The 25,871-nt window shown below is 40.4% G+C and overlaps 3 protein-coding genes across 6 annotated transcripts; 2 read left to right on the forward strand and 1 right to left on the reverse strand.

Annotated features, from left to right (window-relative positions):
• Positions 1 to 3,458: 3,458 nt before the first annotated feature.
• Positions 3,459 to 9,842, reverse strand: LOC115204409 (cationic amino acid transporter 2-like). The gene is made up of 11 exons (XM_029769948.1): positions 9,389 to 9,842; positions 9,002 to 9,157; positions 6,329 to 6,491; positions 6,067 to 6,203; positions 5,731 to 5,953; positions 5,492 to 5,628; positions 5,247 to 5,349; positions 5,012 to 5,145; positions 4,759 to 4,925; positions 4,574 to 4,682; positions 3,459 to 4,382 (listed from the first exon to the last, which is right to left on the reverse strand). The coding sequence occupies exons 1-11, from the start codon at positions 9,756 to 9,758 to the stop codon at positions 4,273 to 4,275; spliced, it is 1,809 nt and encodes a 602-aa protein (XP_029625808.1). The 5' UTR covers positions 9,759 to 9,842; the 3' UTR covers positions 3,459 to 4,272.
• A 3,841-nt stretch (positions 9,843 to 13,683) lies between these two features.
• On the forward strand, positions 13,684 to 17,591 carry eif4e1b (eukaryotic translation initiation factor 4E family member 1B). Its single transcript, XM_029766810.1, has 7 exons — positions 13,684 to 13,859; positions 14,079 to 14,182; positions 14,555 to 14,650; positions 14,811 to 14,874; positions 14,993 to 15,106; positions 16,656 to 16,795; positions 17,266 to 17,591. The coding sequence occupies exons 1-7, from the start codon at positions 13,833 to 13,835 to the stop codon at positions 17,378 to 17,380; spliced, it is 660 nt and encodes a 219-aa protein (XP_029622670.1). The 5' UTR covers positions 13,684 to 13,832; the 3' UTR covers positions 17,381 to 17,591.
• A 320-nt stretch (positions 17,592 to 17,911) lies between these two features.
• casr (calcium-sensing receptor) lies at positions 17,912 to 25,577 on the forward strand. Of its 4 annotated transcripts, XM_029769952.1 has the most exons (7): positions 17,912 to 17,975; positions 19,164 to 19,556; positions 19,707 to 20,013; positions 20,107 to 20,946; positions 21,111 to 21,341; positions 23,273 to 23,396; positions 23,499 to 25,577. In XM_029769952.1, exons 2-7 carry the CDS (start codon positions 19,372 to 19,374, stop codon positions 24,635 to 24,637), a joined length of 2,826 nt encoding a protein of 941 aa, XP_029625812.1. In that variant the 5' UTR covers positions 17,912 to 17,975; positions 19,164 to 19,371; the 3' UTR covers positions 24,638 to 25,577. The 4 variants fall into 4 exon arrangements, with proteins under 4 accessions (XP_029625812.1, XP_029625809.1, XP_029625811.1 ...); XM_029769949.1 differs by having other exon boundaries at positions 19,707 to 20,946; XM_029769951.1 differs by having other exon boundaries at positions 19,707 to 20,946; positions 21,111 to 21,254.
• Positions 25,578 to 25,871: the final 294 nt, after the last annotated feature.

Raw genomic sequence — 25,871 nt, forward strand, 5'->3', positions numbered from 1 at the left:
TTCATTGGTCAGTTTAGGATGTATGTCAACGGAGAACTTCCGCTCTGTAGTTTGGAAGGCAGAGCGGAATATTTGGTCTCAAGTCAGACTCATTATTCAGAAACACAGACCAATATTATTATTACCTTCATTCAGGATGCCCACACACTTGCGCAATCTGAACTCGGGGGTAGACGTTACATAGTAAACGGAAGTCTGGAATACTTCAATAAGCATGATATGTTACGTTTCATATGCTACACTATGCATTAAATTGTGGATGTCCATCATCCATTTCGTATGATAGTGTAACGACTGCCGCACGAGCATGCTTTTGCGGCATAGTCGATAGCGCGCTGGACTTCAGGCTAGAAGGTCGAGGGTTCGAGACCTGCTTCCCTGCCTGTTTCATTACAATATGTTACGAATTACAATCCGTATGATGTGTTATGAATTTCCATATATGTTACAAATTTGTAAAACATATACACTACTGTAAAACATTTTGTGGCCACTTAGAAATGTCCTTGTTTTTGAAAGAAAAGCTCATTTTTTTGTCCATTAAAATTGATCAGAAATACAGTGTAGACATTGTTAATGTTGGAAATGACTATTGTAGCTGGAAATGGCTGATTTTTTTTAATGGAATATCTACATAGGCATACAGAGGCCCATTATCAACAACCATCACTCACTCCTGTGTTCCAATGGCACGGTGTGTTAGCTAATCCAAGTTTATCATTTTAAAAGGCTAATTGATCATTAGAATACCCTTTTGCAATTATGTTAGCACAGCTGAAAACTGTTGTTCTGATTAAAGAAGCAATACAACTGACCTTCTTTAGACTAGTTGAGAATCTGGAGCATCAGCATTTGTGGGTTTGATTACAGGTTCAAAATGGCCAGAAACAAAGAACTTTCTCCTGAAACTCGTCAGTCTATTCTTGTTCTGAGAAATGAAGGCTATTCCATGTGAGAAATGTCCAATAAACTGAAGATCTCGTACAACGCTGTGTACTACTCCCTTCACAGAACAGATCAAACTGGCTCTAACTGGAATAGAAAGAGGAGCGGGATGCCCTGGTGCACAACTGAGCAAGTGTCTAGTTTGAGAAACAGATGCCACACAAGTCCTCAACTGTCAGGTTCATTAAGTAGTACCCGCAAAACACCAGTCTCAACGTCAACAGTGAAGAGGCGACTCCGGGATGCTGGCCTTCTAGGCAGAGTTGCAAAGAAAAAGCCATATCTCAGACTGGCCAATAAAAATAAAAGATTAAGATGGGCAAAATAACACAGACACTGGACAGAGGAAGATTGGAAAAAAGTTATGGACAGACAATTCTAAGTTTGAGGTGTTCGGATCACAAAGAAGAACATTCATGAGATGCATAAAAAAGAAAAGATGCTGAAGGAGTGCTTGACGCCATCTGTCAAGCATGGTGGAGGCAATGTGATGGTCTGGGGGTGCTTTGGTGTTGGTAAAGTGGGAGATTTGTACAGTGTAAAAGGGATCTTGAAGAAGGAAGGCTATCACTCCATTTTGCAACACCATGCCATACCCTGTGGACGGTGCTTAATTGGAGCCAATTTCCTATAACAGGACGATGACCCAAAGCACAGCTCCAAACTATGCAATAACTATTTAGGGATGAAAGCAGTCAGCTGGTATTCTGTCTATAATGGAGCGGCCAGCACAGTCACCAGATCTCAACCCTATTGAGCTGTTGTGGGAGCAGCTTGTCCGTATGGTATGTGAGAAGTGACCATCAAGCCAATCCAACTTGTGGGAGGTGCTTCAGGAAACATGGGGTGAAATCTCTTCAGATTACCTCAACAAATTGACAACTAGAATGCCAAAAGTCTTTAAGGCTGTAATTGCTGCAAATAGAGGATTCTTTGACAAAAGCAAAGTTTGAAGGACACAATTATGATTTAAATTAAAAATCATTGTTTATAACCTTGTCAACGTCTTGACTATATTTCCTATTCATTTTGCAACTCATTTCATGTATATTTTCATGGAAAACAAGGACATTTTTAAGTGACCCCAAACTTTTGAACGGTAGTGTATGTTATGAATTCCAATTTGTTGTGGATAACATGAGCTTGCTGGCTAACATTAGCTAGGCTAGGGGTTAGTGTTTAAGATTAGGGTTAAAGTTAGGAGTTAGGTTAAAGGGTTATCTAACATGTTAAGTATACTGAACAAAAATGTAAACGTAAATGCAACAATTTCAAAGAATTTACAAAGTTATAGTTCATAAGGAAATCAGTCAAATGAAATAAATAAATTAGGCCCTAATCTATGGATTTCACATGACAAGGAATACAGATATGCATCTATTGGTCACAGATATATAAAAAAATTATCTGACATCAATTAGACAAAGTCCAGGTATTTCTGTCTCTGTGCATTCAAATTGCCATCAATAAAATTCAATTGGTTCGTTCTCCTTAGTTTATGCCTAACAATACAATAACCCCATCGCTACCATGGGGCACTCTGTTCACAACGTTGATATCAGCAAACCGCTCACCCACACGACACCATACACGTGGTCTGAGGTTGTGAGGCCGGTTGGTTGTACTGCCAAATTCTCTAAAACAACGTTGGAGGCGGCTTATGGTACAGAAATTAATATTCAATTCTCTGGCAACAGCTTTGGTGGACATTCCTGCAGTCATCATGCCAATTGCACTCTCCCTCAAAACTTGAGACATCTGTGGCATTGTGACAAAACTGCACATTTTAGAGTGGTCTTTTATTGACCCCAACACAAGGTGTACCTGTGTAATGATCATGCTGTTTAATCAGCTTCTTGATATGCCACACCTGTCAGGTGGATGGATTATCTTGGCAAAGGAGAAATGCTCACTAACAGGGATGTAAAGAAATTTGTGCTCAAAATTTAAGAGAAATAAGCTTTTTGTGCGTATGGAACATTTTTGGGATCTTTTATTTCAGCTCATGAAACATGGGACCCTCACTTTACATGTTGCATTTACATTTTTGTCCAAGTAGTAAGTAGTTGCAAAGTTGCTAATTAGCTAAAATTGTCCATGATAAGATTCAAACACACAACCTTTGGGTTGCTAGACGTTCACATCCACCCTACTTTCATTTTTTGCCTTAATTAACCTTCTGTCTTATGTAACCATACCAAAGGTAACATATATATACTACTTTGAGTGTCAAGGATTTACATTTACTATGTTACATCAAGTCTATGAGACCAGGCTGACTTGTGAGACAGACCACACATTTAAGCCACTTCATGTTTTTCTGCAGCAAACACAATTCATGTGCCATCCATCCCACTTCTGACACCAATGTGACAAAGTCCAGGTATTTCTGACTAGGTGTGAACTGACAATCTAGTATACACAAAGTGGACATCTAATCACTCTCAATAGAGAAACAGCTGTCTTTGTGATTATACTGTAGTATTTATGAATTGCTATCGTTGTTTAAAGGGTAGCAATAAATGAGCCAACTGACCTTTCAATACAGTATAGCTTATGAAGACCAACAGAAAGTAAACATTTTATTTTTATTACATATAATAATATATAAAACAACAGATACATCATGCAGCAAAATCTACGGCACTTTCCCACTTTAAATTCGTAATATATTTTGATGGACAGATAGTTGGAGTGACAGGAATAATAGAGAGGAGTGTCAGGAAAATGGTGAGATAGATTTGAACCCTTGCCAGCAGTGGTATATGTATGATGAAGGCAGCAGCACTAACTCCAATACCACCCACTCGCCACATCATAAAAAGCACTTTTATTGTGATATGCACGACAGAATAAAAACCACTGGTATTTTCAGTGTACTGTAGGCTACAATGAAGAATATTGGTAAACGTTTGTTAATGTTGGTTACATTACTGGCCTCTTGTGACATGATTTAAGTAAAAGTTTATTTAAAATTCATCATTACAAGTAGTTTTACATATCGCACAATCCACATGATTTTTCTACTTAAACAAAGTGTCAGGGCAACACCTTCAAAGATTAAATTGTTTACATGATAACCTGAGTTGCTTTATGCAAACTATGCACCTTGTGGTTCAAATTCAAGAAGTTTAAGTGAGTGATTAGCAGTAGGGTATTTTATGGAATGCCCCTTTCAAATCAAAACAGCTTTATATGGCAATATCGATAACAATTATTATAATTATATCAAAGACAATGTATTGATGTTTCCCTTCTTTTGAAATCTTGTATTTCAATTCCGGGTCAGATATCAGGGCCACAGGAATCCACATCCGTCACAAAGGTTTACTCCATATTTGTGTTAAGACTTTGGATGTTGACCTGATTGTGTTCATTTTCCAGCCTTTGCTTTTGCACACTGTGATGAACTCCATAACAAAAGTAGATCAATAACCCTGTGAAAAAATACAACGTCACTAATATTTTTGCTACAATAGCATGACATCATTTATTTTTAAATGTATGCGTTGCTGAAGAAGTCAATTCAACGTCTATTCCACGTTGGTTCAACTTAATTGAATTGAAATGATGTGGAAACAACGTTGATTCAACCAGTGTGTGCCCAACAGGTTCCTAGGTTCCTTACCCACTGCCATCCAAACAGCATAGCGAATCCATGTATCTCCTCCCAACTGAACCATCAGATAGACATTGGCAAATGTACTCACAATAGGAAGTGCTGGTATAAAAGGAACCTGCAGAGATACCAAACAAAATGGGTGAAAATTGTGGAGAAAACCAAATGTGAGTTAAGCTTTGACACAATGTTACCATAAAAGCAGCTTTGGTTGTATTCTGAGGCTGTCTCCAGATGATGAAAACAGTGAGGACCAGCATCAAAAGGATCACAGAGACGATTGAAATGCTCCACCACTCCTGGTTCATCAGGGAATCCACAGCCTTGGTCAGGGCAACACTCAGAATAATTGCTAAAAGGACTGGGGGACAAAACAAATGTATCAGACCTCTAAGACAGTATGACACTGGATCTAAAAGGAAACAGGATATAAAGAAAATCACTCACTGATAAAGACTGTGAACATGGATACATTTTTAGAGGTTTGAGCATTGGGCTGAGAAGGAGGGTTTAGGGCCTCTATTATCGAAAAGGATTCAGATGTATTATCACTGGACTCCACACCAAGATCTGGTTGGTACCTAAATAAAAACGCATACACAGTAACCAGATAAAATACATACATGCTTTGGTGTTAAATCATATTGTGTAAAATGTCTCTGTTCAGATCAATCAAGCATACCTCAATATGAGAATACATATTGCTACAAGAGTGTAGGCAAAGAGTGTTCCAATTGACATCATGTCCACAAGTGCCTTCAGGTCAAATAAAAGAGCCATGATTGCTGCAAAAACAAAAATGTGATACATAGTACATTGTGAATACCAACCCAAACAAGGAACAGCATCTGCATTTGACTTTTTCAAATGTCAATACATAGTTAGATGACCTAGGCTTGATGATTTTGTGCTGTTCAGCAGCGTTACCTGCCACAACACCTGAAGATAGAGTGGCTACCACAGGACTTTGTTGAGAACTCATGTTACTGAGTGACTTGAAGAGCAGCCCGTCCCTGGCCATCGCAAAGAGGACCCGGGGCATGGGAAACATGGATCCTAGAAGACTGCAAAACCAACACATCATTTACAATCCACCACTTACTTAAACTTTACAAATGACACTACAGGGGACAACTTATGTAATTATACATAATACCATACCATACCTTGTTGAAAGTGCACAGAGGGAGCCTACAGCCACTGCATACTTTGCAGGGCCCCAGCCGATGTATGTAAAGGCCACAGGTAATGGGCTATTGACGCTGAGCATGCAGTAGGGCATCATGAGGGTCAGTGCTGCCGACACACCAAAGTAAGCCAGGAAACAGATTAGCAGGGATGCTACAATGCCCAGAGGGATGGACTTCTGAGGGTTCTGCACCTCCTCCCCTGGGAGATTACACATACAGATGTTATACATACAGATGAGACTAAGGCACATTGATTATACATCAGATCATTCTAAAATGCCCAAGGTTTTCAGCACATTATACAACAGTTACCTGTTGTGGCTATGCAGTCAAATCCAACAAAGGCGTAAAAACAGGTTGCAGCTCCTGCCAATGTTCCCTCAACACCAAAGGGGAAGAAGCCACCAACACCGTAATTTGTGGTTTCATTTAGTGCCGATGTGAAGTTTCTGAAGGGGAATGACACACTTTATGTTATTTCAATTTCAATTTACTGTACTTCATTAGAACACTTAGGTCGTATTTCATAATAGTGTTGGGATTAAAAGTTTAAAAAAATATATAAAGTTCATACTCATTTGTTGTTATGTTCAGGATAGTGTCCTCACTAATGTACCAGTTGTCAATGTCACCTTTGATGAAGCCAGCGATGACAACAAACACCAAGACCACTATATTAACTGCTGTGAAAACCTTATTCACAATAGCAGACTCTTTAACGCCAAATGCAAGGATCCCTATGGAAGTGATAAATTATTAGAACCAAGAGTAAGCTCCTTATACAGTATACTATATATATATATATATATCTATACACTGAGTGTACAAAACATTAAGGACACCTGCTCTTTCCATGACATAGTAGACTGACCAGGTGAAAGCTTAGATCCCTTATTATTTTTTTAACTAGTCAAGTCAGTTAAGAACAAATTCTTATTTACAATGACGGCCTACACCGGCCAAACCCGGACCATGCTGGGCCAATTGTGTGCTGCCCTGTGAGACTCCAAATCACGGCCGGTGACTCCAAATCACAGCCGGTTGTGATACAGCCTGGATACGAACCAGGGTGTCTGTAGTGACGCCTCTAGCACTGAGATGCAGAGCCTTAGACCGCTGCGCCACTCGGGAGCCCATATTGATATCACTTGTTAAATCCACATCAATCAGTGTAGATGAAGGGGAGGAGACAGGATAAAGAAGGATTTTTAAGCCTTGAGACGATTGAAATATGGATTGTGTACATGCGCCATTCAGAGGGTGAATGGGAATGATAAAATATTTATGTGCTTTTGAATGGGGTATGGTAGTAGGTGCTAGGAGCACCAGTTTGTGTCAAGAACTGCAACGCTGCTGTTTTTTTCACATTCAACAGTTTCCTGTGTGTATCAAGAATGGTCTACCACCCAAAGAACATCCAGCCAAGTTGACACAACTGTGGGAAGCATTGGAGTCAACATGGGCCAACATCCCTGTGGAACGCTTTCAACACCTTGTAGAGTCCATGCCCCAACGAATTGAGGCTTTTCTGAGGGCAAAAGGTGGGGTGGGGGGTGCAACTCAATATTAGCAAAGTGTGTTTAATGTTTTGTACACTCAGTGTATATATACAGTTGAAGTCGGAAGTTTACATACGCTTAGGTTGAAGTCATTAAAACTCGTTTTTCAACCACTCCACAAATTTCTTGTTAACAAACTATAGTTTTGGCAAGTCGGTTAGGACTTTGTGCATGACACAAGTACTTTTTCCAACAATTGTTTACAGTTTACACTTATAATTCACCGTATCACAATTCCAGTGGGTCAGAAGTTTCCATACACTAAGTTGACTGTGCCTGTAAACAGCTTGGAAAATTCCAGAAGATTATGTCATGGCTTTAGAAGCTTCTGATAGGCTAATTGACATCATTTGAGTCAATTGGAGGTGTACCTGTGGATGTATTTCAAGTCCTACCTTCAAACTCAGTGCCTCTTTGCTTGACATCATGGGAAAATCAAAAGAAATCAGCCAAGACCTCAGAAAAAAAACTGTAGACCTCCACAAGTCTGGTTCATCATTGGGAGCAATTTCCAAACGCCTGAAGGTACCACCTTTATCTGTACAAACAATAGTACACAAGTATAAACACCATGAGACCACGCAGCCATCATACCGCTCAGGAAGGGAACACGTTCTGTCTCCTAGCGATAAATATACTTTGTTGCGAAAAGTGCAAATCAATCCCAGAACAACAGCAAAGGACCTTGTGAAGATGCTGGAGGAAACAGGTATAAAAGTATCCATATCCACAGTAAAACGAGTCCTATATTGACATAATCTGATAGGCCGCTTAGCAAGGAAGAAGCCACTGCTCCAAACCGCCATAAAAAAGCCAGACTACGGTTTTAAACTGTACATGGAGACAGAGATTGTACTTTTTGGAGAAATGTCCTCTGATCTGATTAAACAAAAATAGAGCTGTTTGGCCATAATGACCATCGTTATGTTTGGAGGAAAAAGGGGGATGCCTGCAAGTGGTAGCATCATGTTGTGGGGGTGCTTTGCTGCAGGAGGGACTGGTGCACTTCACAAAATAGATGACATCATGAGGAGGAAAATTATGTGGATATAGTGCAGCAACACCTCAAGACATCAGTCAGGAAGTTAAAGCTTGGTTGCAAATGGGTCTTCCAAATGGACAATGACCCCAAGCATACTTCCAAAGTTGTGGCAAAATGGCTTAAGGACAACAAAGTCAAGGTATTGGAGTGGCCGTCACAAAGGCCTGACCTCAATCCCGTAGGCTGAACTGAAAAAGTGTGTGTGAGCAAAGAGGCCTACAAACCTGATTCAGTTACATCAGCTCTGTCAGGGGGGAATGGGCCAAAATTCACCCAACTTATTGTGGGAAGCTTGTGGTTGGCTACCCGAAACGTTTGATCCAAGTTAAACAATTTTAAGGCAATGCTACCAAATACTAATTGAGTGTACGTAAACTTCTGACTCACTGGGAATGTAATGAAAGAAATTAAAGCTGAAGTAAATCATTCTCTCTACTATTATTCTGACATTCCACATTCTTCAAATAAAGTGGTTATGCTAACTGACCTAAGACAGGGAAATTTTACTAGGATTAAATGTCAGGAATTGTGAAAAACTGAGTTTAAATGTATTTGGCTAACTGACTTCAACTGTATATATAGTTATTTACTGTCACCATTGACCAGTTATTTTGCATCATGAAACCTTTCTGTTAATAGCACTTGCCTGCCAACAGCATGATGAGAGCAGCAGCAAAGAAGTCTGGGTAGGTAGCGAGGCCTGGCATATCCATTGCTGCATGTTGACCTAAAGAGTTGGCAATGGCATTTCCAATGAGGTCATCAAAAGTCCCACTCCATGCCCTGGCTACACTTGATGTTCCTGATCAGAGAAGAAATCAAGAAACCAAAGGAGGAGATGTCGGCTCTGTGTGAAGGATCATTACAATATGTCCATGAGACATTGTCAATGCAACAGTGAGCTCCAATTGTTATTGTTGATTGATTCTTGTCATCCTTTATAAAATCCTTATGGGCTCGAGCTCTGACAGTAGCTTCCAATAAAACATGTTTTGCATCAAATATTCTATATTCCATATCAGATGTCACTTGCCTATGACATATGACAGCAGCAAGTTCCAGCCAGTGATGAAGGCCCAAATCTCCCCCACTGTCACATAGCTGTACAGGTAGGCAGAGCCAGTCTTGGGCACACGCGCTCCAAATTCAGCATAGCACAACCCTGCGAAAATGGAAGCTATTGCTGCCACAAGGAAAGATATAATTATACTGGGCCCAGCTACGGCCCTGGCCACCTCTCCTGACAGCACATACACGCCAGCCCCCAGTGTGCTGCCAACCCCCAGAGCCACCAGGTCAAGGGTAGTCAGACATCGTTTAAAGTTGGACACCTCCCCCTCTGGCTCCAGGGGTTTCCTACGAGACAGGCTCTGTATGAACAGTAACAGCCTGGCACCAGACATCCTGCAAGAGCAGAAGATCTGCCAATCAAAATGCCGTTCATCACATAATTTGTACAACCAACTGTTTTAGAACACTAAGTAATGGTAGGCATATATTACATCAAAACAGAATTCAAATGTATAGACTGACTATCTATCAACCAATGACAAGCAGTGTTGATTTTAATCATAGATCTACTGTAAACTGTTGTACATACTGCTTGTAAGACACTACAGACAAAACTACAGACTATTGTAAACCTTTGCAAGCAGTACATTCAGTATCTAGTATTTCATAAATAGGATTAGATCATCTTCCACATGCATTACAAATTTGATAACAAGATCAGAGTGACAAATCCAATTTGTCAAAATCAAACAAAGCTATGACCAGCTGTATGTTTAACCCATATGAACTTCATCAAGCAAACAATTAGCTCTTTTCTTTTGAAAATATATTTGTGATAGACTGTAGCAGTGGATTTTCTTCTCCCTGTTTCATAAATACGTTTTGATATTAGATATTTTCAGTTCATGCATGGAAGACATACTACCCGTAGAGCAGCAGATGAGACCATACACATCCACTCCTTATGACCAAGGCTGCAGTACAGAAGGCTACAGTGCATGTCACTATTAGTATTAAGTTAAGGTAATCTTACCTTCTTGGCCGTGTGCTAAGGTGCGGACCCTCTGGGTTGTCCTGGATTCTGTCCTCGGTATTCGTGGGCACAAACCCATCCTATAGCTTCTCTTCTGTTAACTTTCACATCTCTGAAGTACAAGCGTTTTAGACAGATTATGTTACATTTCAGATGTCTGTGCCATTTCTGAAAAAGAGGACCAGACTGATTTGTTGTAGAACTTGGACTTGGTCCGCAACCTGTCCATAATTGGTCATGTCAACGGCTCAAGGGGTTGTTTTAGAGAATATGTCCAATACACTGGGGTTTTAATAAATTATTTGTTTATTGTTTTATTTAATTATTGTTTTTTGGTTACAGTATGGTGGTGAATTCATTATTTTAGGGATGCATGGTAGTGACTTGAGCTTGATGCTCACCTTCATGGCAAAACCTATATGAACATTCCAGAACAGGGCACATTTAGGTGACTTATGACGTAAAAGGTAATAAGGTACATACAGTATTTCATAATTTACTCATGTATTTCATAACCAGTTGATGATCACAGTCCTCTAGAAGATGTATCAAATCCCCACTTCAATAGATCTTATTCTCTGATAGGAAATGTTTTGGGTTCATTGCTTATTGACTGTGTTTGGAAATTTTACAACCATACACAAACATATAGTATGATTTATGACAATAAATCATAATTAAATAAAACACTGCATACTTATTTTCGTTATTGCTTCTACTAAATTTCATGAGTTCTAAAATGTCAATGATTATGCTTTGTTATATTAACGTGCTCTAAGAGTGCAAAATGAATATGCTTTAGAATTCACTGTGAAAACAGAGTGTAGGCCCACTCCCTCCAGTCCAGAAGCTCTGTACTGCACATGTGGAATCCTCTGATTTCGGTGGAGAAATCTGTTGTGATGAACACTTATGAGTATAGTGGGCTGAATTTTCTGGACTTTACTACCTTAAATAATACTTTTAAGATCAATTGGATAAAACAACTCCAAAGAAGACCCACTTCTATTTGGAACTTTATTCCTTATCATGTCTTCTCTACTTTTGGTGGCCTTAACTTCATGTTGGTTTGCAATTATAATATTGACAAAGTTCCAGTGAAACTCTCTGCTTTTCATCAGCAGGTTCTTGTCATGGTCCTTAATTTATAAGCATAATTTTTCTCCACACATATATTATACATTTGAAGTCAGAAGTTTACATACACCTTAGCCAAATACATTTAAACTGTTTCACAATTCCTGACATTTAATCCTAGTAAACATTCCCTGTCTTAGGTCAGTTAGGATCACCACTTTATTTTAAGAATGTGAAATGTCAGAATAATAGTAGAGAGAATGATTTATTTAAGCTTTTATTTCTTTCATCACATTCCCAGTGGGTCAGAAGTTTACGTACACTCAATTAGTATTTGATTTGATTTGATTTGATATTTGGTAGCATTGCCTTTAAATTGTTTAACTTGGGTCAAACGTTTTGGGTTGTCTTCCACAAGCTTCCCACAATAAGTTGGGTGAATTTTGGCCCATTCCTCCTGACAGAGCTGGTGTAACTGAGTGAGGTTTGTAGGCCTCCTTGCTCACACACGCTTTTTCAGTTCTGCCAACACATTTTATATGGGATTGAGGTCAGGGCTTTGTGATGGCCACTCCAATAGCTTGACTTTGTTGTCCTTAAGCCATTTTGCCACAACTTTGGAAGTATACTTGGGATCATTGTTCATTTGGAAGACCCATTTGCGACCAAGCTTTAGCTTCCTGACTGATGTCTTGAGATGTTGCTTCAATATATCCACATAATTTTCCTCCTCATGATGTCATCTATTTTGTGAAGTGCACCAGTCCCTCCTGCAGCAAAGCACCCCCACAACATGATGCTACCACCCCCGTGCTTCACGTTTGGGATGGTGTTCTTCGGCTTGCAAGCATCCCCCTTTTTCCTCCAAACATAACGATGGTCCTTATGGCCAAAACAGTTCTATTTTTGTTTCATCAGATCAGAGGACATTTCTCCAAAAAGTACAATCTTTGTCCCCATGTGCAGTTGCAAACCGTAGTCTGGCTTTTTTATGGCGGTTTTGGAGCAGTGGCTTCTTCCTTACTGAGTGGCCTATCAGGTTATGTCGATATAGGACTTGTTTTACTGTGGATATGGATACTTTTATACCTGTTTCCTCCAGCATCTTCACAAGGTCCTTTGCTGTTGTTCTGGGATTGATTTGAACTTTTCGCAACAAAGTACATTCATCACTAAGAGACAGATCACGTCTCCTTCCCCTTATACTTGCGTACTATTGTTTGTGCAGATGAACATGGTACCTTCAGGCATTTGGAAATTGCTCCCAAGGATGAACCAGACTTGTGGAGGTCTACAGTTTTTTTTCTGAGGTCTTGGCTGATTTCTTTTGATTTTCCCATGATGTTAAGCAGAGGCACTGAGTTTGAAGGTAGGACTTGAAATACATCCACAGGTACACCTCCAATTGACTCAAATGATGTCAATTAGCCTATCAGAAGCTTCTAAAGCCATGACATAATTTTCTGGAATTTTCCAAGCTGTTTAAAGGCACAGTCAACTAACTTTATGGAAATTTGTATTCATGTAAGGAATCTGTGGCATGATATCAGTAGATTTATAATTTAACACATTTATGAACATTTTACACTATTATGGAGAGATGTACTGCTTGGATTCCTTACCTACAATAGAAATAAGTTGAAACAGTTTTATGCAATTCATTTCATTTTTTTTGGGGCCAAATTTCATATTCACAAATGTACATTTACAAACAAAACACTACATTTTCTTACCTTACAAAAATAACTATGTTTTAAGACAATTAAATACTCTACCAACAAAAAGGCAGTTAGAATTGTAAATGTGTGTAGGCCCCTTAAGACCCTTGTGTAACTTGATATTGTACCCCCTAGCCCAAATGTCCTTTGTATATTCTTTAAATATACTTGTGTTCCCCCGATGTACTTTTTGTATTGAATTGTTAATTATATATATAAAAAAAAATCGTCTGATTGACCCCCAACAAATGTCCATAACGTGCCTAAAGTATAATGAAAACTACCGTTGCCTACGGCACCATCTTGTGGTAAATGCTTAAAGTACATGGGTGAAAGGCCAACATGTCATAACTGAAGTTTAATAAGAGATATATAATGTACTGTATATAATGATGAGATGGTCTTATCTCCGCCTTAACAATGGGAGTCGTCCCAAAGGCGGGAAGACAGCTGCCTTCAAGGCGGTCTGCTTATCGCTGTATTACCGCGTGGAAAGATTATGACGGGAGAGGACTCTCTCGCTTCGTCTCTTCCTCTCTGGTTTAATCCATATTTCGTCAAAATCCACCGGAAGAACTCGTTTCAATTATCTGCGACACCTCAAGTGCCACACCTGCTTCGTCAAACTGATTACTTTCATGATGGCGTGCGTTGCAGTTCGCTTGGTAAGATTTCATTAGACTATATTTTGCTGTTAATTATTCTGATGTCAATTCTAGTGTTAAATTGCTTGATTTCGCAATCAATTTGACCAACTTTTTTGAGAACTGTTTTGTTAAAATAATGATTGCTTGTTTGATACCGTTGCCTTTTAATTAAATCGAAGTCGTCTCCTAACGCGTTTCCTATATGCCTATTTTATAAATGTCTTCTCCCATTTTTAGGACAAAGGAGCACTAAAAAAGATTGATGGAGCCAAAAAAAGGCTTGATAACAAAGTGGTGCGTGTTGTTGTGGGACCACATGTGAAGCATCCTCTACAAAACAGGTGTGTTTTCAGGTTGAGATATTCTTCTTACATTTAAATGACTTGGAAGTTTCTATTTTGTCAATCAATAACATTTATAGTTCATATCTGGGTGTATTCATTACGGTGATTCTGTTGCAAAACGTTTATTCTACTCAATGGAAAACGTTTTGCAACGAAAGGTAATTTATATTGGACAAATTCGGGTAGGTCCCTCTAATTTTTATTTACTCTGTTTAGTTCTTTAACGGTAAATGGTTTCTGTTGCAAGATGTAATTTAATGTGCAGGAAGTGAAGTCACTTGCAAATCAGATTACAATTCAGATAACAATTGAAATATTTGAAGGTCCACCAACCCCTCCTTTTATTCAATCACTTGTGCATTGTTTCAGATGGGCTCTCTGGTTCTACAAGAACGATAAGAGCAAAATGTGGCAGGACAATCTGAGGCTCATCACAAAGTTTGACACAGTGGAAGACTTCTGGGCGTGAGTTTTGCAGTTTGTCCTTGATTTACAGACTAAATGGCTGATATCCTTGACAGTCTTATACCTACTGTGGCTATTGCAACTTCTGTTGAGAACCTATGATATAGGTCACCACCACTTATTATTTTCTTGACTGAAAATGTATTGTTTTTTTTTATAGGTTGTACAACAACATTCAGCTGGTGAGCAAGCTTTCATCTGGTTGCGACTACTCAGTTTTCAAGGTGATGTAGACTTTTGGGGAAATGTCTCCTTCAGTTTGAGATTTACAATTTCCATAATACTTCTCATACATGTACTCCTATATTAATTGGACTAAAATGATACTGTCACTTCCCCCAGGATGGCATTGAGCCAATGTGGGAAGACAGGCGTAACAAGTGTGGAGGACGCTGGCTGATTACACTGTCGAAGCAGCAGAGGCACACTGAACTCGACCGCTTCTGGAAGGAGACTGTCAGTAGTCGGTCCTCTCTGCCCAACACTTTTTCAGTTTTGTATCACTATGAAAGCCAGAAATATTCTTTGTTCAATATTTGTCAGAAAGCTGATTCAAATCAGTATTGGTCACATACTGTATTTAGCAGATGGTATTGCGGGTGAAAGCAATGCTTGTTCCTAGCTCCAACAGTGCAGTTTTATCTAACAATACACATCTAAAAGTAAAATAATGTAATTAAGAAATATAGAAATACTTGGACGATCAATGTCTGAGTACAGAGTATAAATATGTGATGTAAAGACATTATGGACAGTGTGGCTATAATATGTAGTATATCTGAAGAATATGTAGTATAGTATATGTACAGCAATAGATTAAAATGATAGGCCTTGACTATAATAGTGTATACATATAAAATGTGTAAAACAGCATGTAAACATTATTAGGGTGACCAGTGTTCCATGTCTATGTACATAGGGCAGCAGCCTCCAAGGTGCAGGGTTGAGTAACCGGGTGGTAGCCGGCTAGTGAGTGACTAAGTTCAGGGCTGTAGGCAGGGAGTGATGGCTATATAAGTCTGATGGCCTTCAGATGGAAGCTGTTTTTCAGTCTCTCAGTCCCAGCTTTGATGTACCTGTACTGACCTAGCTTTCTGGATAATAGCGGGGTGAACAGGCTGTGGCTCAGGTGGCTGAAGTCCTTGATCTTGGCATTGTGACACCGGTGCTGTAGATGTCCTGGAGGGCAGGCAGTGTTCCCTGGTGATGTGTTGGGCAGACCACACCACCCTCTGGAGAGCCCTGTGGGTGTTGCAGTAGCCATACCAGGTGGTGCTACAGCCCTACATGATGCTCTCAATGGTGCATCTGTAAAAGTTTGGGGGTCTTAGTGGCTGAGCTGAATTTCTTGAGCTTCCTGAGGTTGAAGAGGTGCTGTTGCGCTGCCTTCCCCACACTGTCTATGAGTGGACCATTTCAGATTGTCAGTGATGTGTACACTGAGGAGGAACTTGATGCTTTTCACCTTCTCCACTGCGGTCCTGTCGACGTGGATAGGGGAGTGCTTCCTCTGCTGTTTTCTGGAGTCCACTATCAGCTTCTTCATTTTGTTGAGGGAGAGGTTATTTTCTTCTCACCACTCCGCCAGGCCCCTCACCTCCCTGTAGGCTCTCTTGTCGTTGTTGATAATCAGGCCTACCTACCGCTGTTGTGTCGTCCGCAAACTTGACAATTAAGTTGGAGGTGTGTGTGGCCACGCAGTCGTGGGAATACAGGAGGGGGCTGAACACGTATCCTTGTGGGGCCACTGTGTTGAGGATCAGTGGTGGTGTTGCCTACCTTCACCACCTAGGGATGGCCTGTCATGAGGTCTAGGACCCAGTTGCCTGTTGGGGTTCAGACCCAGGGCCCTGTAACACTGAGGAAACCAATGATGTGGGGCCACTGAATCAATGTTGTCCCCTCTTTTGTTGGAGAGCAATCTAACTGTAGTCCTCTGAAATGCAAGAAATCTTTAATTTATGCATTTCATTAAAATTAGTTATTTTAAATGTGTTTTTAACAGCTCCTTTGCCTCATTGGAGAGGGCTTTGGCTCCTTCAGTAGGGACGTTTGCGGTGCTGTCATCAATGTTCGAGCCAAAGGTGACAAAATCGCCATCTGGACCACCGATACAGAGAATGGAGAAGCAGTTACCTATATTGGGTAAGTCTGACATTATTCAGTGTGGCTGGACCAAATTACTAGTTTCTGTAGTGTCATGTCTGCTCTGATTCACAGGTGTCTCTACACTTGTCATACTTGCCTTGGAACAGTCATGGATTTTATCTGCCGGCTTCACTCCAGTTACAGCCAGGCTTGGGCCAGATCCCACAGAAGCCAGATGTGGCCTGTTGGCCATCATGTTGTAAACTAGAATTGTTCAGGATGAGGATGTTTGCATAGCAACCTAATGAAAAATGGATTTCCATTAGACCAAGGAAAGACCTAATGGTGCAATCCATTGCTCCCAGGATATTAGTATTACATATAGCATTGGCTACAGATAATTGGCATCAACAATTTCCCCCATACATCCAGATTTAACAACATTTCTTTATTTTCAAAGCTACCTTTGTTTGATCATGTGATTGGTCAGTTAAATTAATGTTTTACCATATGATTCATATTTTCAGACGAAAGTACAAGGAAGGACTAGGCCTACCTCCAAAACTCGTCATTGGATATCAAGCCCATGCAGACACTGCCACCAAAAGCAATTCAATAACAAAGAACAAGTTTGTGGTGTAGAAATGATCTTGTTTTTTCCAAGTCTCCTATAGCAAAGGACAAGTCTACTCTTTGTTTTTCTGTACTGTACTTTATCATGTTGAGTTTGTATTTGCACTTAATTCATTACCTTATTTAAATAGTACATTTGGCATGATACATGTGGGAGACATTGTTTCTTTTGAAGATAATATTTTTTTTTTGTGGCCTACAAAATAAAATATATATATGGATTGTATTTGTCTTTGCATTTTTCTTCAGATCTTGGAATGGTATTTGGCACAACACTAACCCCTGAATTTAAAGAATGCTGTTCCTGTGCTGTAAAGAATTTGGTCTGCCATTTCAGTGCACAACTAAAATTTGGGTAGTACCTTTTTTGTTGTTGAATTTACTCAACTCCAACCAACTTGAAAAAGGAGTGACCAAAGATTGGCTTAATCTCCTAAAGGAAATGGACTGCCCTCCTAGTTAATGTTTCATCTCGTTCAGATGCGGGGTTTGGCAAAACCACTGAGCTGAATTAATTTGAGACTAGAATTGCAGGAGAGTGTTCCAACAGCATTACATGTTTGTTGTATTTCCTTTAGTTTGTCTGAAATCAAGCATTATCAAGGTATGTTTCTCTTGCCTCAGCTCTGTATATAGCTCTTTATATAAGATCGACAGTTATTGTATACCATTAAATGCAATCACAAACTTTGTGCTTTTGTGAAATTAACTGTTTATATACAATCATTGGGTTAATCTTGAAACACCTGTTTCACATGTTTGTTTAAAGATGCATTACCTTAAATGTATGCCTTGGAATTAACTGTTGTATTTATCAATTATTTTGAAGGAAACTCATTTTAGTGTATTCATAAAGTAAAGACTAAGGAACTAGGTAAGAGTACCTACCTACTTGGAAGATGTTTGCTTTCAATTATGCGCTGTGTTTTGGGAGTTACATGACCTGGGGCACTGAGTGGCGCAAGGCACTGCATCAGTGCTGGAGGCGTCACTACAGACAGCCTGGTTCGAATCCAGGCTGTATCACAACTGGCCGTGATTGGGAGTCCCATTGGCCCAGCATCGTCCGGGTGTGGCCATTGTAAATGTAGAATTTGTTCCCTAACGCTTGTCTAGTTAAAGGTTAATAAAATATATATCTTTCAGACATTACTATGCCACGTGAAATTAAATTATGGTTGATGGTAGCCTTGTAACCCATCCTCCTTGGGTTTTCATTTTTGTAATCTCTAACTATTGCCAATCACAGCAACCATAGACTCAACTATGATATGGATGTACAGTATCAGATGTTCATACCAGTTTAATTTTTTAGTTGGGCACACATTTGAAAGTTAGGTTGGTATAGATGGGGCATGCCGACCTCTGTATAACCTGTTCAGTATCCTTTTCCAGAGTGTTCTAGCAGGCTTTTGCTCAATAGCACAATCCTGCTCTAGCATTTTTCCAGGATAATTAGCCAGACGCAGGCCGTTATTACTCCCTCTCCATGGTGACAGGGTACACTGGCCACAGCATTGCACTAGCAGGAAGGAAGAGCAGTGGAGTGTGACGCCGCTCTCAGTGCATGTCACTCCTACTGTGCGTCTACAAGAGGGGAAAAATACTACAACAATAGGAGCTCAGGAACTTGTAATGCTTTTATACCCAAAAGGGTTCACGGTCCAGAGCGACTTTTTCCTCAGTGTTCTACATTGGACAAGATCTAACAATGGCAGTCATTAGGGCCAAACATGGTTAGCTATATTTCATTTACCTTTAAAACAGTCTTTTTTTATACTTTTTTTTACAGGATTGAGCAAGACAACTGAGTTGTCAAACTAAGAATATACACTTTTCCAATTCTCTCTTTAATGGACTTCTCACACTGATGTTCTTCAGATCAAGAACAGCATGAGTCAGAAACAAGGCGACAGCCAGAGTCACTGGAGGGGACAAGACTGAGGTTAACTCTGAAGTCTAATGTGCTGAGAGGACAAGGACTTCCTGAGAGCTGAACGATGAGATTTTACCTGTATTACCTGGTGCTTTTGGGCTTCAGTTCTGTCATCTCCACCTATGGGCCTCATCAGAGAGCACAGAAGACTGGGGATATTCTGCTGGGCGGGCTGTTTCCAATGCACTTTGGTGTTACCTCCAAAGACCAAGACCTGGCAGCGCGGCCAGAATCCACAGAGTGTGTTAGGTAAGGTTTGAATCGGCAATTGAGGCTGTATGTTTATTTTTATGCAAAACTGTATAAAACTATAATTTGTGCCTTTAAATATATCAATGTATTGCAGTCAGTATTATTGGATTGTACTAAATGCATGTTATGGTGTGCCGCCCCTTGCAGGTACAATTTCCGGGGATTCCGTTGGCTTCAGGCCATGATTTTTGCAATAGAGGAGATCAACAACAGCAGTACTCTCCTGCCCAACATCACACTGGGCTACAGGATCTTTGACACCTGCAACACCGTGTCCAAGGCCCTGGAGGCTACCCTCAGTTTCGTAGCACAGAATAAGATTGACTCTCTGAACTTGGATGAATTCTGTAACTGCACAGATCACATCCCATCGACTATAGCAGTGGTGGGGGCTTCTGGGTCAGCGGTCTCCACTGCTGTTGCCAATCTGTTGGGCCTTTTCTACATCCCACAGGTGAGCTACAATCTCAATTCCAATTTCCTTATTTATTTAAATCAATCAACAATAACATATCACAGTAACTTTATTCCCCCTGTATTGCTGCAGATCAGCTATGCCTCTTCCAGTCGCCTACTGAGCAACAAGAACCAGTTCAAATCCTTCATGAGGACCATTCCCACAGATGAGCACCAGGCCACTGCCATGGCAGATATCATCGACTACTTCCAATGGAATTGGGTCATTGCAGTTGCGTCTGATGATGAGTATGGACGTCCGGGGATTGAAAAATTTGAGAAAGAGATGGAAGAACGAGACATTTGTATCCATCTGAGTGAGCTGATCTCTCAGTACTTTGAGGAGTGGCAGATCCAAGGATTGGTTGACCGTATTGAGAACTCCTCAGCTAAAGTTATAGTCGTTTTCGCCAGTGGGCCTGACATTGAGCCTCTTATCAAAGAGATGGTCAGACGGAACATCACCGACCGCATCTGGTTGGCCAGCGAGGCTTGGGCAACCACCTCCCTCATCGCCAAACCAGAGTACCTTGATGTTGTAGTTGGGACCATTGGCTTTGCTCTCAGAGCAGGCGAAATACCTGGCTTCAAGGACTTCTTACAAGAGGTCACACCAAAGAAATCCAGCCACAATGAATTTGTCAGGGAGTTTTGGGAGGAGACTTTTAACTGCTATCTGGAAGACAGCCAGAGACTGAGAGACAGTGAGAATGGGAGCACCAGTTTCAGACCATTGTGTACTGGCGAGGAGGACATTATGGGTGCAGAGACCCCATATCTGGATTACACTCATCTTCGTATTTCCTATAATGTGTATGTTGCAGTTCACTCCATTGCACAGGCCCTACAGGACATTCTCACCTGCATTCCTGGACAGGGTCTTTTTTCCAACAACTCATGTGCAGATATAAAGAAAATAGAAGCATGGCAGGTGAATACTTTAAAAAGAGTAGGAAATCTAATGACTAACATTGACAAATCCATTTGTGAACTCTTTTTGCTTGATCCCAGCTTTTGTTTGCTCCCAGCTTTGTTGACCCCTTTGTATACCTTCCTATATCCCCTCCTGATCAAATACCTGGCTCTGTATTACAGGTTCTCAAGCAGCTCAGACATTTAAACTTCTCAAACAGTATGGGAGAAAAGGTACATTTTGATGAGAATGTTGATCCGTCAGGAAACTACACCATTATCAATTGGCACCGGTCTCCTGAGGATGGTTCTGTTGTGTTTGAAGAGGTCGGTTTCTACAACATGCGAGCTAAGAGAGGAGTACAACTTTTCATTGATAACACAAAGATTCTATGGAATGGATATAATACTGAGGTATGTTGCTCCAAACAGGGATATTAACCTCTCTGGGATATGACGCTAGCGTCCCACCTCAACAACAGCCAGTGAAATTGCAGGGCGCCAAATTCAAAACAACAGAAATCTCATAATTAAAATTCCTCAAACATACAAGTATTATACACCATTTTAAAGATAAACTTCTTGTTAATCCAGCCACAGTGTCTGATTTCAAAAAGGCTTTACGGCAAAAGCATACCATACAATTATGTTAGGTCAGCGCCTAGTCACAAAAAACCCAAAGAGAGGAGTCACAAAAAGCAGAAATAGAGATAAAATGAATCACTAACCTTTGATGATCTTCATCAGATGGCACTCATAGGACTTCATGTTACACAATACATGTATGTTTTGTTTGATAAAGTTCATATTTATATCCAAAAATCTCAGTTCACATTGGCGCGTTATGTTCAGTAATGTTTTGCCTACAAAACATCCAGGGATTTTGCAGAGAGCCACATCAATTTACAGAAATACTCCAAAACTTTGATGAAAGATACAAGTGTTATGCATAGGATTATAGATAAACTTCTCCTTAATGCAACTGCTGTGTCAGATTTCAAAAAAGCTTTACGGTGAAAGCACACCATGCAATAATCTGAGTACAGCGCTCAGCCAGCAAAACAAGCCATACAGATACCCGCCATGTTGTGGAGTCAACAAAAGTCAGAAATAGTGTAATAAATATTCACTTACCTTTGATGATCTTCATCGGAATGCACTCCCAGGTATCCCAGTTCCACAATAAATGTTTGTTTTGTTCGATAAAGTTAATCTTTATGTCCAAATACCTCCTTTTTGTTCGCGCGTTTAGTTCACTATTCCAAATGCACAAGGCGCGGGCACTAAGTCCAGACAAAAAGTCAAAAAAGTTCCATTACAGTTCGTAGAAACATGTCAAACGATGTATATAATCAATCTTTAGGATGTTTTATCATAAATCTTCAATAATATTCCAACTGGACAATTCCTTTGTCTTTAGAAAGGAAAGGGAACAGAGGTCGCTCTCACGGCCGCGCGCAATCAACAACTAAAGGCTTTCAGCTGAGGCAGTTACTGTGACTGGTCTTATTCGCTCCCCTTTCACAATAGAAGACTGAAGCAACGTTCTAAAGACTGTTGACATTTAGTGGACGCCTAAGGAAGTGCAATATGACCAAATTTACACTGTATATTGGATAGGCAATCACTTGAAAAACTACAAACCTCAGATTTCACACTTCCTGGTTGGATTTTTCTCAGCTTTTTGCCTGCCATATGAGTTCTGTTATACTCACAGACATCATTCAAACAGTTTTAGAAACTTCAGAGTGTTTTCCATCCAAATCTACTAATGATATGCATATCCTAGCTTCTGGGCCTGAGTAGCAGGCAGTTTACTCTGGGCATGCTTTTCATCCAAACTTCCGAATGCTGCCCCCTATCCTACTGAGGTTAAAGGCCCAGTGCAGTCATATTTTTTTCTGTGTTTTGTATTATATTGTACAACAGCTTGTGAAACGAACACTGTAAAAGTGTGAATAATTTGGTCAGTGTTATTTACTGATAGTTGCTGGTTGAAAATACAATCAACACAGGACTTTCTGATTTGCAGGTTTTAAATGGGTGGAGTTTAACCTTCATTTAACTAGGCAAGCCAGTTAAGAACAAATTCCAGACAGTCCTATCAAAATTCTTGCTTTAGAAAGTGTTTTGCTAAAAAGCTATTTTTGTTTCTCTTTGACCATTTTAATTGACAACTATTACCGTAAGGCACTTCATTCTTACCCAGAAATGATTTGATATTGAGATTTTTAAAAAAAATGTATTCTTCCTAAAATACAGTATGTGCTGCATTTGTGTCTATTGGTTCTGATCCAAAATCATATGATGCATGATCTTTGTCTGGGTTTCTGTCATTTCATTAGGTGCCATTCTCTAACTGTAGTGAAGATTGTGAACCAGGCACAAGAAAGGGGATCATAGAAAGCATGCCAACGTGTTGCTTTGAATGTACAGAATGCTCAGAAGGAGAGTATAGTGATCACAAAGGTAAGAAAGACAGTGAAAAATCTGAACTACCCCATTATATAATCTGTTGCTATTTCATATGTTTCTATCAATAATACAAACACTAATTCTCTATTCCTGCAGATGCCAGTGTTTGTACCAAGTGTCCCAATGACTCATGGTCTAATGAGAACCACACATCTTGTTTCCTGAAGGAGATAGAGTTTCTGTCTTGGACAGAGCCCTTTGGGATCGCCTTGGCATTATGCTCTGTGCTGGGGGTATTCTTGACAGCATTTGTGATGGGAGTGTTTATCAGATTTCGCAACACCCCAATTGTTAAGGCCACAAACAGAGAGCTATCTTACCTCCTCCTGTTCTCACTCATCTGCTGTTTCTCCAGTTCCCTCATCTTCATTGGTGAACCCCAGGACTGGACATGCCGTCTACGCCAGCCTGCATTCGGGATAAGTTTTGTTCTCTGCATCTCCTGCATCCTGGTCAAAACTAACCGAGTACTTCTAGTGTTCGAAGCCAAGATCCCCACCAGTCTCCATCGTAAGTGGTGGGGGCTAAACTTGCAGTTCCTGTTAGTGTTCCTGTTCACATTTGTGCAAGTGATGATATGTGTGGTCTGGCTTTACAATGCTCCTCCGGCAAGCTACAGGAACCATGACATTGATGAGATAATTTTCATAACATGCAATGAGGGCTCTATGATGGCGCTTGGCTTCCTAATTGGGTACACATGCCTGCTGGCAGCCATATGCTTCTTCTTTGCATTTAAATCACGAAAACTGCCAGAGAACTTTACTGAGGCTAAGTTCATCACCTTCAGCATGCTCATCTTCTTCATCGTCTGGATCTCTTTCATCCCTGCCTACTTCAGCACTTACGGAAAGTTTGTGTCGGCTGTGGAGGTCATCGCCATACTAGCCTCCAGCTTTGGCCTGCTGGCCTGTATTTTCTTCAATAAAGTCTACATCATCCTCTTCAAACCGTCCAGGAACACTATAGAGGAGGTTCGCTGTAGCACTGCGGCCCATTCTTTCAAAGTGGCAGCCAAGGCCACTCTGAGACACAGCTCAGCCTCCAGGAAGAGGTCCAGCAGTGTGGGGGGATCCTGTGCCTCAACTCCCTCCTCATCCATCAGCCTCAAGACCAATGACAATGACTCCCCATCAGGTCAGCAGAGAATCCATAAGCCAAGAGTAAGCTTTGGAAGTGGAACAGTTACTCTGTCCTTGAGCTTTGAGGAGTCCAGAAAGAATTCTATGAAGTAGGGAAGTGTCTTTTGGTGGGCCGAGAGCCTTGTCAAAACCTGAGTTGGTGTTGCATTCTTTGTGGCTGGGTAGTTGGAGCAGAAATTATGATATTAAAAGCTTTGATGTATTCAGAATGGTGACACAGCATAGGTGGCCAAGATTCCATTATATTACAATAATCTGTGTTGTTCATTATGAGGACATTTCAAAATGCTGAAAATCATCAAATACATAATTTACTGAGTTTTCTTGATAATCTTGAGAATAGAATAGCCTATTCAAGTCATCGTTGAGCAGACATTAATTAACAATGATGTAATACTTTCCATACCTATTTTCTTTAACAATAGATTCACATTGTTAAAGTTCAACTATGACCTGTAAAATACATGAGGTATAACAGGAGACAATAAAACTATGCATTTCCTAGCTTCTGGGCCTGAGTAGCAGGCAGTTTACTCTGGGCACGCTTTTCATCCAAACTTCCGAATGCTGCCCCCTATCCTAGTGAGGTTAAAGGCCCAGTGCAGTCATATTTTTTCTCTAGGCACGCTTTTCATCCAAACTTCCGAATGCGGCTATATCAGTCTCTTTCCTACTGTCTTTTTCATTAGGCCAGTGTTTAACAACCCTGGTCCTTCAGTACCCACAACAGAACACATTTTTGTTGTAGCCCTGGACAATCACTCCTCACTCAGCTCACTGAGGGCCTGATGATTAGTTGACAAGTTGAATCAGGTGTGCTTGTCCAGGGTTACAATACAAATGTGTACTGTTGGGGGTACTCGAGGACCAGGGTTGGGAAACATTACATTAGGACTACTGTAGGTTCTTCAATATGGTGTCATACGGTCATATGGTGTCATATGGTGTCTGGTTGTTTTCTGCATATGTGTATTTCACCAAGTTACTGCACATGTTAGACCTATACACTGGAATAAACATTTTTTTTTCACAATGCATCCAATGACAATAAAATCACCATATGCCAATGAAGAGAAGCATCAGTCTGCAATAAGTAGCCTATTAGTGGAAGCTCATCAGATGTGGGCTAGTAGTGGTATCCTATCAATGCATCAGTCTGTCTGGGGACACACATGGAGAAGAAGCTTTTATTTCAGCCCTGCACTAACAAACCTCTTCTTTGGTATCCTGGCGTTCGCACATTTTGTTTGTGCATGCTGCCACCTACTGTGCGGTAGTGTGTGTTTAATCACATAACATTTTGTGATACAAATAGTCAAAAAGGAAG

This window comes from Salmo trutta, chromosome 12 (genome assembly GCF_901001165.1).
Source record: "Salmo trutta chromosome 12, fSalTru1.1, whole genome shotgun sequence".
NCBI classification, from domain to species: Eukaryota; Metazoa; Chordata; class Actinopteri; order Salmoniformes; family Salmonidae; genus Salmo; species Salmo trutta.

Coding starts and splice junctions, on each gene's coding strand:
- eif4e1b (XM_029766810.1), top strand. CDS start 13,833: ATGATGGCGTGCGTTGCAGTTCGCTTG. Junction 14,183..14,554: donor AAGCATCCTCTACAAAACAG/GTGTGTTTTCAG, acceptor GCATTGTTTCAG/ATGGGCTCTCTGGTTCTACA. Junction 14,651..14,810: donor ACAGTGGAAGACTTCTGGGC/GTGAGTTTTGCA, acceptor TTTTTTTTATAG/GTTGTACAACAACATTCAGC.
- casr (XM_029769949.1), top strand. CDS start 19,372: ATGAGATTTTACCTGTATTACCTGGTGCTTTTGGGCTTCAGTTCTGTC. Junction 19,557..19,706: donor GAATCCACAGAGTGTGTTAG/GTAAGGTTTGAA, acceptor CGCCCCTTGCAG/GTACAATTTCCGGGGATTCC. Junction 23,397..23,498: donor AGAGTATAGTGATCACAAAG/GTAAGAAAGACA, acceptor CTATTCCTGCAG/ATGCCAGTGTTTGTACCAAG.
- LOC115204409 (XM_029769948.1), bottom strand. CDS start 9,758: ATGTCTGGTGCCAGGCTGTTACTGTTCATACAGAGCCTGTCTCGTAGG. Junction 6,204..6,328: donor CTGAACATAACAACAAATGA/GTATGAACTTTA, acceptor ATTCCCCTTCAG/AAACTTCACATCGGCACTAA. Junction 5,954..6,066: donor TGACTGCATAGCCACAACAG/GTAACTGTTGTA, acceptor GTAATCTCCCAG/GGGAGGAGGTGCAGAACCCT.